General features: G+C 44.4%; 1 protein-coding gene across 3 annotated transcripts in view; it reads right to left on the reverse strand.

Moving 5' to 3' along the window:
• WFDC1 (WAP four-disulfide core domain 1) overlaps positions 1 to 12,195 on the reverse strand; it is a 36,510-nt gene that overhangs the window by 11,324 nt on the left and 12,991 nt on the right. For 2 of the 3 annotated variants that reach the window (XM_085846484.1, XM_085846485.1), the window contains exon 2: positions 6,536 to 6,737. In XM_085846484.1, the coding sequence (XP_085702610.1) occupies positions 6,536 to 6,737 (202 nt within the window). Of the gene's footprint in view, positions 1 to 6,535; positions 6,738 to 8,572; positions 8,786 to 12,195 lie in introns of those variants that run through there. The other variant, XM_085846483.1, reaches the window with a different exon arrangement.

The following is a 12,195-nucleotide window of genomic DNA, read 5'->3' on the forward strand; positions in this document are numbered from 1 at the left end:
ATTCTCTCAGCGAGGGAGTCTCATGAGTGGGAGGCCAGTGGGCCGACCACGTGCCTCATGGTTGCAGCAGGTTGACCATCATCTCAAGGAGATGGGGATGGGCCTGGCATCTGCCTGGGGGATGGCCAGACGGAGGCCCCTGGAGTACCGGCGGAAAGTGGACGCAGCGACGCGCTGTTCTGGCACATGCTCCCATACCTGACCTGACCTCTTCTTTTCCCCTTCTGAATGGGTAGCTCACTGTGTCACATCCACACAACACATATGTGCACAGAAGTGTAGCTGCGACATCAAGAGGATTTTCTGGTACTTCTTGCTCAACACTTCTACCAGCTCATGAATAGGTAGGTATTGATTCTGCCGTTGTATCCAGAGTTCTTGCAATGTGTTCAAGCAGCAGAAGTGATATATACACAGCATAATTATGTCTGTATCTGTTGCATGCACAACAGCTCGATGGTGATCAAGATATTCCACACAATACGCAAGATGAGCAATAATCCTTGTGTCTGCCTCTTCATGTTCTTCACAAGGTAAGTCCAGAACTGAACTTGATGCTGATGTGATGGAAAGAGTGTGACCTTTGTTTTCCATCATACTACCAAGAATGATGGTCACTCCATCCGGAATAGCTTCAGGACTCTCACAAAGGGAAGTGCCAATGAAGTTCTGAAGATTTCCTTTATTTCTTGGATTCTTCATGAATAAATTCCAGTCCGGAATTTCTAGACTCTTGGATGGTGAGAATTGTCTTGCCTGGTCTGTCTGGTTTCTCCTCTGCTGCTCATCACCCTTCAAAGTATGGCTATCATCAAAATCATACTGATCACCAATGATGTTGACACAGTTGCACATTTCAGGTTTCAACTGCAGGATACACCTGCTTGCGAAGATACAGCTGGGGAAGTTCACCAAATGTTTTCGCACCCATTTTTTGGTATTTATTTACAAATGCCATTGTGTCTACCAGATAAACTGTGTATAGGTCACTCTGTGGTAATGATGGCAGCTGTAAAACAACATCCTGCTCAGCTTCAGCAATTAGCACTGCCACGAAATCAGACTCGTTGCCTTTGCGCATTACAACCCCTGTGCTAAGCGTGGATCAACCTCAAACAGGGATGATGGATAGTCTGTCCACTCATGGGAAAATGCAATCTCTCTTGTGACTGGGTCGGCATCTCGATAGAAACACAGCACACGTGTAGTTGCAGTCTCATCTTGATAGATCCTGATTAAACTCTGTTTCCTTGATGGTTTTGATTTCTTCTGTGAGGAGAAAGTTACCAGCTTCAGTGGTTCAATCTTAATAGAGACCACCTCTTCTGCTTTCATAATGGCTTCCATGCCCTTAGCTTGAGCATGGACCAAGTCTTTTGAAGCATCCTTCTCACTAGTTGCTCTATTGAGCAGATCCACTTGGTTGTTACACTGGAATGGGTTTATCATCTGCTGGCATATCACTTTCTTGATCTCCTCAACATGCATATGTTCTTCTGTTGCCTGCTTCTGTGTTTCTCCATGATGAGTAGATTCCTGTTGGCCTAGATTAGCCATAGACTTTATGTTCTCTGATACAGCTGTGAGAAATGGTGCTGTTTTCACATATTTATCTCGAGCAGCTGGTGCCTGAGATATGCGTTTGAACAGAGATGTCTTCCCTTCATTGTTGTATGTCTGCTCCAGGGCCATGTCACTCAAACACCATTGAATTTTCCTTTGGAAGAGTGAACTGTGAAGTACCCAACCTGGATCCAGCAAACCTTAACCGAACTGTGTTCAATAGAGTAAGAGGATTTTGGGGGTAGGGGTAACTTTGGTTGACAAAATGTTAATTTTCTCTTTAAAAATTGATAGAACTCAATCAAATTTGCTGTTTTAATTAGCCATGGATACCATGTTCATATCACATTAAGAGAAATTAGTATTCTAATGCAGCATCTGCCTATGATAAGAAAAGTTCTAAAGGCCATCTTCAAAAACGTTATTTTTAAGGCATTTTTCACAAAATTATGTACTTTTACGAGGTTTACTTTCACAAAGGCAATTTTTTTTTGTCATTTTACAATGCACTGATTGAATTCTTACATTTAGTTCACATTTATTTTTCATGAATGTGATTTTTTAATTTTTTTAGAAATTTTATTGACAATTGCTGTTTTATCAAATTTTTCAAATCTTCCTCAAACAAAAACGGCCGCCAAAATTTTTCGCAAGAGCTTATGAATTGCCAACATTGGTTTTCATGAACTGCAAACATATATCTAAACATCCTGGGGGTGTAAAATTTTATAGCAGAGGCTGTAAGGTCCAACCCTAAAACAGCCTCGTACACAGGTTGGCTCCCGGACTATCTCCAAAGCTTGGGGAACATGTGTGTGAACTTCCCATCGAACTGTCCTGCCGTTCTGGAGAAGAAGGTTTTTTTTTATAGGTTTTAGGGTAAATCCAATATCGCTGCCAAATCAAGTGACCTGATATCATCGGTGGGAATGTTTTGTTCATCATGGATAGGCGGTCAAAGCTGTAAAGTTTCACCTTGATATGTTCAGCCATTTCAGAGAAGATTTTTGAAGTTTTTTTATTTTTAAAATATGGTTGCCGAACCACGTGAGCGATGATATTGTTGCGGGCCGGGGGGTTGGGTGAGAAGACCACAAGGTGGGGGACATGGTGTAGGTCTGTCGGTGTAGGTGCACAATAAATGCACAAGGTGTAGCTATGTCGGTTCCCACCAGACTCCCCGGAATTGTAGGCCGTCGCACACAGATAATTCCATGATGCGGCGGGTCGCTTAACCAACCGTGGACGCCAATAACTCAACCGCGTGACCTAGGGTCCTCCCGGCTATGGGTTAATCGGGTTACCTAATTAATCACATGGTTTAATTAGCGGGGAACACGCACTCGGTACGCCTTGTCCGAACCGGATCACTCTACCAGACCGGATCATTTTCCAGATCGGATGCAGCCGAGCAACACTGCCACGGATGTACAGGCTAAAAGGAATGGATCGTTGGGAATAAAGTCCCGGCTAAACTAGGATTCGGACCATGCTGGATCAATGAGAGAAACCACAAAGACGAGCAGGGAACATTCCTAATGATAATTTATTGACAGTGGGCGAGGAAAGATATGTGCCACAGTGAAGATTTATTGGGGTGTGTTGTGCAGCGATAGAAAGAAGCGTGTGGTGCGACAATAAACAGGCAACTTACAAAAGGGGACACAGAGCAGACTTAACGCGAAATTAATAACAATAATAATAACGATCTTCTGCAGTCTTACTTAGGCAGACAGGCACCAGGACACACACATACGCACACACACAGACACAGAAAACCTGATGAAGAGGGAGTTTAGAACCAGGAATTGGGCACCGTAAAGGAGGAGCTTGAGTCGAGAAGGGGCGGAGTCCAGAGTGCGAGGGTGGAGTAGTAGGTGGGACCAGGTAGGCGGGTGGGGTCGACGTCGTTTGGGCGGAGACAAGTAGGCGGAGACGAGGAGCAGGAGGCGGGTCGTGGCGGTGTCGACGAGGCGAGGCGAGAGAGAGGCGGAGAAAATTAAAAGGCAAGAGGCAAGAGAGAGACGGAAGAACTTCTCTGACCTTTATAGGATTTGAAGCTCGGGGGGGGGAGGGGCCACCCCGAATCGTAACGTCATCATGGGAATTGGGCGCTCTGATTGTCCCCGACCCCTCACGTGGCCCACCAGCTTGGGCCGGAATACGCCTCACTTCATTTCCGACAAGGCCATTCCAGACAGCGAACACACCTCGCTCCGACCCCACGATATGACACGAATCGCCCACATCGAAATTGGCACGCGAATCATCCTGCAAAAACCCCCGGACGGTGCCCGGGTGACCTATCTCGGGTCCCGCATACCCGCTCGACCAGCATCGATCAATGCATTCGTTCCGCGCACGCCAACGTGACCCGCACTGTACATTCCCTGGCTCGATCGCAGCTTCGCTGGCCGTAGAGACGAGAAGACGTTCACCATCCGTGGAGAATCCACTGCTGCCAACGAGGACCGAAGGTACATCATCATGGATAAATCCGTGCAGGTCTCACAAGCGGCGTACGTGTCTGCTTTCGAACACATTCCATGCAGTGTGCGCGGTTCCGCCATTACGCACGTGGCCAGTGCTCGCGCTCACCTGACTCCGCCAGCGTGTGTGTGTGGGGCAAACACCAATATGTGTTAGATATTGAGGTTTAAAAGGAACAAACCGCTTCTACCCGCACACTCGTATCGTGCCCAAAATGGTGTGGAGTCGGCTTTATCGGCCTCCGTACGCGTTTCCTGGAGCGTGGGCGTCTTGCTGGCTGTGTTTCCCGTGCTGTAAAAAACACCATTCGTGCAGCCTCTTAAGAGGTATGTATTCACATGCCTTTTTATCCAACCGGCGATCCTCCCCAGACCATCGGAAACCCGAGTCGATAATCCCGCACCAACAAGCACACCACATGACTCGGCGCTGTAGTTTCCCCACCATGGCGCCGCACGTGGCTGATCTCCACGAGGCCCCACCTTACAGCGAAGGCGCACGTGGCTGATTTACCTCAGGAATAATCAGAAAAGAAGAAGAGTAGGGATGAAATGAAGGAAAAAAAATGATTTCAGCAACCCCAGCTATTAGATCATCACAACGCACTCCCTTGTCGTCCTGCTAAACAAAAGGAAGGGGACTATCTACATGTATAATAATGGAATAACTGTCTTTGGACACTATCTGTTGTATACATGCAGTTCCTAGAACCACAACAATATCATCATTTTTTCTGTCGACCAATTTATCACAAGATGACCCTCAAATTTTTTCATGCTGATCGGATGTAACATTCTACTTATGCAATTTTGACGTCATAACAAAGGCACCCATGACATCATACAAAAATCCCACTTATTTCCCATGCAGACTACTCACCATGTGCTAAGTTTCAATTTTTTACTTGGTGTGGTTTTGGAGATACAGGTCAAATTTTTTTCCCATTTTTCCAACATGGCTGCCACACCACGTGACTTATGACATCATAATTATCATTAAAACATTCTACACGTGTAGTTGCTGTAATCGTGAAAATTTCATGTCAATCTGACAAGCGGTTGTAGAGATAAACGGTACTTACGTTCTGTGCGGACAAACAAACAAACAAACAAACAAACAGACAGACAAACGGACCCAAATGCAAAATCCTCTCCTCTGGTGAGGGTAACTAATGAACGAAAGGAGGTGAGGGAGGAAGGGGGGGGGGGAATCCCAATAACCTTATGCTTGCTTCAAGGGGAGTACTTGTGAATGGGGTAATTTGCATGAGAAGAGATCATGAGTATGGATGGGGTCGTGGTGAGGTTTGTGGATAAAAATACAAGAAAGAAAATGAAAAATTACTCACAGAGTGACACTTGGCAAAACAGAATGAAGAATGGTTGGATTCAGTCAGCTGATATGCGAATGCTCTTCAAATTTCAAGTCAATCGCATGAAAAATGACTTTTAGAAATATGACCTATGTTGAACTTTCAACCTATGTTGACCTCAAAAATAAGAGGTGCTTGAATTCAGTTACCAGATCTTCAAATATCAAGTCAATCAGATGAAAATTGACGATGATAGAAATTTGGCCTATGTTGACCTTTTGGCCTAAGTTAACCTCAAAAATAGCAGCTGGTTGAATTCAGTGATCTGATATGCAAATGCTCTTCAAACTTCAAGCCAATCGGATGACAATTGACAATTATAGAAATTTGGTCTATGTTGACCTTTTGACCAATGTTGACCTCAAAAATAATTGCTGCCTGAATTGAGTAAGCTGATCTGCAAATGGTCTATCAAATTTCAAGTCAATCGGATGAAAATTGACAATTTTAGAAGCAACTTTAAAATTTGGCCGATGTTGTATAGACCTGATGTGACCTTTTGACCTTAGCTAACCTCAAAAATAATAGGGGGTTGAATGTATTGATCTGAAATGCAAATATTGTTCAAATTTCAAGACAATCAGACAAAAATTGAGGATTTTAGAAAATTTGGCCCAAATTGACCTTTTGGCTGATGTTGACCTTTTTGTTCGACCGAATTTTACAAAACTTCAATGCGGAACCGTCGCAGGGTCAGTGACCATAACCTCCAAAATTTTCAGAACGATCGGCTGAGCGGTTTTGGCTGGAGGCGAGCAGACAGACAAACAAACAAACAAAAACAAAACAACCAAACCGGAGTGATCAACATCAAAAAAAAAATTGATCAACATTTGATCAATTGTCAAAAAAAAAATTGCCCCCAAGTAATAAGGAAGATTATTGATTTAAAATTGTTATTTGTAAAAGACCGAAATAAATTTTTCATTCAATAAATGCATAAAAGACTGAAGAGCAAGAGGTTCCACCAACGTTGGTGAATATTTTTGTGTCGGGACTCGGGTCATGAACGTAGAGCTCAATGTCAACTCATAACAGATGTCTTCATTTTTTTTTCCATAAAATGAAAAAAGCTAAGTGATAAATGAAGGCAAGTATCTTGTAAAGTACCAGCGGGAGGAGACACTGGTTCCAGGCAGGTATAAACACAGCCGTTGTAGCAGCAGCGGTACCTCCCGGGACACTCCTTATGGGTCGTGCAGGTTTCCACCTCACAAGCATCCTCAAGGAACCCCGAAGATGGTGGGGGGCAACGGTCATGGTGTTGGAAATATGCTGAAGTAGCTGCTGTATTTTGATTGTTCATTCGTTCCTGGAAATCGATAAATAAATAAATACAATTCAAACAGACTTGTGTCACTGTTATCAATATTTTTAGGGTCTAATTGAAACAATACTTTCTGCTTGATGAAAAATGTGGATGTTAACACAGTAAACCTCTTTCCCATCGTATCAAGGAGACCAAAAATGAATGGTCATGCGTTTTTGAATGTACTTGAATGCAGAAGACCACCTTATTACCTCCACCACCGAAGGTGGAAGGAGGTAAGGTTATGTTTTCACCCCTGTCTGTCTATCTGTCTGTGTCTATCTGTTTGGTACTTGCAAAATCTAAGATTTTTCAAGAATATTGGTCAGTCGGTTTTGTAAGCCTGGTGTTGGATTAGTGGGTAGGGTGACTGGCTTGGGAACCTAGGATCCTGAGTTTGAGCCCCGTTGGCTGCTGAATGAACACCAGGTGGGGTTGACTCGGCCTGTCATCCTCCCGAGTTCGGCGAAATGAGTTGCAGTTTTCTGGTAGAGGGGCGCAGCATCAGTGGTACAGCCACATTCCAAGAAATGAGAGCTACCAAGCAGCCAAAGCTGCCACACACAACAACCAAGTTGGAGAGTACTCTCAACTGAGAAGCCTATTGATTTTGAGGTCAAAGGTCAAAGGTCATCTTGAGGTCAGATTTCTAAAATCGTCATTTTTCATCCGATTGACTTGAAAGTTGAACAGGATTTGCATATTGCCTCACTGAATTGGCCAACCAACTATTTGAGGCCAAAAGGTCAAAGGTCAACTCAAGATCAAACCTCTATAATCATCAATTTCAATCTGAAAAATAATCAATTTTCATCCAATTGACATGAGCTTTGATTAAGATTGTCAATTGTAATCTTGATGAAATGGACAATTTGATGTATCCATGGCAACCTTTGGAGAGAGGGTGGATTTTGCAATTATCGTGCTCTGCACGACATCTTTTCCTCATTTTTTGCCTGTTTGTTTCTTTGTTTGCAGGATATCTCAAAAAGTTGGGGATGTATTCGGATGAAATTTGATGGACACATTGGTTCTGTGACAGGGATGAAGTGGATGAACTGATTAAATTTTGATGAAGATCCGAATCCAGATCTGACTCCTAGAATTTTTAAAGTGATTCTTCACCATTGAGAGGTCGGGCCAAAAACGATATATAGTATAATATCTCAAAATATTGTGAACGTATTCAGACGAAATTTGGTGAACATGTCGGGTATGGGACAAGAAGGAAATGATTCGATTTTGGTGAAGATCCGAATCCAGATACGGATACAGGAATTTTTTAATTTTTAAAGTGATTCTTTTCCATTGAGAGATGCGGCCAAAAACTATATATATATATATATTATGACATTTCAAAAATTTATGGGGCCCGATATGTTCCACTGGATCAGGCATTGCATGGTGGAGGTATGCGCTCCACTGAGTGCCCTTATAGTTACAAGATAGATTTAGCTGTAGTTGATGCAAAATGTATGTAAAAGAAAGAGAAAACATGCTTCATGGTTGTGACAAAGCTGCAACAGATCTTCATAGAAAGTTTAAAACATTCCACAACTCTTGAGCTCAAACATTCTTTCGATCAATTCCCCAGTGAGCTGCACTGGCACATTCCCTCTTGTTTCCTGAAGATGCAATCTCGTCAGAATGGCCGCTTTAGATAAACGAGGGGAGTACAAACCACAGCGCAAAATAGGTCGTTTGAGGTCTGCACATGACCCTGTCCAAATACGGGACAATCAGGCAAACAGTGGGAAAATAAGAGGTGAAGTACAAACGAACAAGCCTTGTTATTCCTGTGAGAGCAAATTGTTCCAGCAGTAAATGACTGCACGCACCTTTTCGCTTGACACGCTCAGCCTCAGTCCGAAGAACCGTCTCGACTGGGGATCGGATGCAGCTCGGGCACTAACCGATGGGGAAATCATCAGAACTGAGAGCACGTAAACAGCGCCAACATGCGAAACTCCCATTTTTGTGCCTCTGGTTTGCAAACTAAAGACATGCGGGTCAAAGGAGACTCCAAGCTGAGCAACATGTAGGAGGCGGGGTCTGTACTCTGTCCAAGATTGGTAAAAGCTCCACTGAACAACTTGTATGAGGTGGGGTCTGTTCTTTGTCCAAGCGGGGTCAAGCAGGACTCTACTGAACAATGTGTGGGAGGTTGGTTCTCCATGCTCTCTTCAAGTGGGGTCAATGGAAGGTGCATTGAGCAATGTCCAGGAGGTGCAATCTTTGCTATGGCTGAGCACGGTTAATGGAGGCTGTATTGAGCAACGTGTGGGAGGCTGGGTCTGTACTCTGTCCAAGCATGGTCAAGGGAAGCATCCATTTTGACACTCCAGAATACTCTGTACAGACTTTGTTGTTCGACAGTGGAGGTTGAGTAGGTCAAGGGATGCTCAGTACAACGGTACCAATGAAAAAGCCAGTGCTCAGTACAACAATAGAAGGCCTGATGCAGTCAATGAAATTGAGACCATATCATCTATACTATAAGAGTCGTGTTTGTGTGTGTGTGTGTGTGTGTGTGTGTGTGTGTGTGTCACTACTTTTCTCAGAGATGGCCAAACGGATCTTTGTAAAACTTTCAGAAGTTAATCACTGGGTGCCTTGGAGTGTTTTAGACAAAAAAAAAATTGAAAAAAAGTTGGATTTTTTTTTTTTCATCGCTCTTTCATGCCTAAACCTTTGTAGATTTGTGAAAGGTAATATAAAATTATCCCCAACCAATTTCCGTAGTGGGTGCATGGAAGTATTTTGATGGACTATGCAGGTAACAAATCTCAACAAAAAAAACGAGAGTTGATTTCTTCAAAATGCCAACTGGATTAGAACCGCATCGGGCAATGCTCGGTCTACCCTTGCTAGTCCTTTATGAATCATCCCAAGTGGGACAGACGCTCGTCTTCTGATGGAGTGTGGTTGCAGTAGGGGTGCATTAGGTGATAAAGTTGATTTTCAGTTTGATGCGATGGAAGGGGCCCATGGAAGCTGGAAGGCCTGATAACATGATTCTACTCGGGCAGTAAAAACTATGTCGGATGAGCGAGTCCTGAATTGATGAAAAACGTTGCATTTGTTTTTGTCCAGCGAAAGAACCCTGAAACCCTTTAGACCCGAAAAGGGTGCAAAGGAAATAAGGATCCAAAGTTGTCGAAACTAAAGGGTCTAAGAGGTCTCAAGGGTCTAAAGTGTTGAAAGGATCTTAAAAGGACTAAAAAGGTCCAAAGGGGTCATAATGGTCAAAAGGGTCTACAGGTCTAAGGGTTCAAAAGAGTGTAACGATGTAAACGGTCTGTGGCATCTAAGGGGTCTAAAGGGTACATTTCAATCATAGTTAGGATCTAAATGGTCAAAAGCATCCAAAGCGTCAAAAGGATCTGAATGGTCTACAGGGTTTAAAGGTCTAAACTGTTGAAAGTGCGGAAATGGTATTAGAAGAAGTAAAGTGTTTTTACAGTGAAAAGGTCAAAAGGGTCTACAGGTGTTCTGGTTCTATAGGGGTTCAAAGCGTCATGGGGGGGTCTAAAGGTCTATGAGATCTCAGGGATAAAAAGGTCTAAAGGGTATGTTACAAAGTACTTATTGTCTCAGGGGTCGAGAGGGGTCTAAAGGGATCTAAAGGATGTAAATGTCTAAAGGCATCTAAAGAGTCTAATACTCTAAAGGGTCATTAAGGTCTTAGGTTTTATAGGATCTTTAAGGGTCTAAAGGGTATGTTCTAACAGTAGTTAGGGTTTAAAGGACCCAAAGGGGTATGAGGTCAAAGGGGGTTGAAAAGGTGAAAGGGTCTAAAGTGTCGAAGGGTCTTAAAAGGTCTAAAGGGGTAGAAAGAGTATAAAGGTCAAAAGGGTCTCCAAGTGTAGGGGATCTATAGGGATTTAAACGGTCATAAGGGGTCAGGTCAGGTACATCAGGTATAGGAGGATAAGCCAGAGCAGCGCGTTGCTGCGTCCACTTTCTGCTAGAGCTCCAGGGGCATTCATCTGGCCATCCCACAGGCAGATGCCTGCCCATCCAGATCACCTTGAGATGCTGATCAACCTGCTGCATCCACTAGTCACATGGTCGGCCTGTTGGCCTGCTCCACTGATGAGGCTCCCTCACTGAGTGAATCTGGTAAGCAGGATCAGCGTCATGAAAATGAGCCACGTGACCATACAGCCGCAGCTGACGCTCACGGACTATGCATGTAACAAATCTCATTTGAGTCTCCCTCAGCAACTGCTCGTTGGACACAAAGTCCGACCAGCGATAGCCAAGGATTCTCCAAAGGAACCTGGTACCAAAGGAATTAAGTCACCATCTCAGGTCCCTGGTCGGAGTCTAATTCTCACATCCGTAGAGCAAGACTGGCTCGAAGCACCAAGGACCTGAGGGCTCGGACTTTAGTCCTCCAACACGGCAGTGTCACACCCCATGATACAGTGAATCCATGACTCTCCAGGCCCGACCAAGACGTTTATTGACCTCTGTCTCATAGCCAGCAGAGACATGAACATCACTGCCAAGGTAAGGGAATATCTCCATGACCTCAACAACACCACCACAAACAGGAACAGACAGGAAAGCAGCATCCAAGAGGTCAATGAAAGCCTGGATCTTAGGTTTGACCCAGGAAACCCGTCATCCCAGCAGCTCCGAATCCTCATTCAACACCTCGACGGCCCCCAAACGGATATCGAGAGTCTCTGCAAAGATGACTGCATCATCTGCGAAATCAAGGTCAGAGATCAGGACATTCCCAAACAATGCACTGCAGCTTGATCTCTCTGACATCCTCCCCAGAATGTAGTCCATACAAATGCTGAAAAGTGTGGGGGCCAGTACACACCCCTGACAAACTCCAGTAACATCTGTAAATAAGTCAGAGATGGTATCACCACATCTCACAGCACTCTCAGTACCAGAGTATAGTTTCGACATCAGATTGATCAATTTTGGTGGCACCCCACAAAGACAAAGAATCTCCCAGAGGGCATCCCAATTCACTGAATCAAACGCTTCACAGACATCAGCATAGGCTGCAAGCAGCCCCTGTGAAAACTCTTATCTGTGTTCAATGAGGACCCAGAGAGCAAGGATAGGGTAAATCGTTGACCTCTTTGGTGCAAAGCCTGCCTGCTCTGGATGCTGGTGCTCAAGCTGATGGTGGTGAAACCTGTCGGGAATAATCCAAGAAAAGACCTTGCCCAGCACTGAGAGCAGCATCACCCCTCGGTAGTTGTTGCAGTCCTGGCGATCACCCTTCCCTTTCCAGAGAGGGACAACAAGGCCCCTCTTCCAGTCAGTTGGGATGATGCCTGTGTTCCAGGCAGAGCACAGAAATGCAAGCAACGACACAAGTACAGCATATCCGCCAGCCTTGATAAGTTCAACATGGATGACACAGATCGCAGGAGCTTTACCTCCATTTCAACCGGTTCACCACAGCCTGTGTTTACACAAATGACAGTGG

The sequence above is a fragment of the Eptatretus burgeri genome, chromosome 11 (genome assembly GCF_056783735.1).
Source record: "Eptatretus burgeri isolate ZD-2024b chromosome 11, Ebu_testis_v1, whole genome shotgun sequence".
Lineage (NCBI taxonomy): Eukaryota > Metazoa > Chordata > Myxini > Myxiniformes > Myxinidae > Eptatretus > Eptatretus burgeri.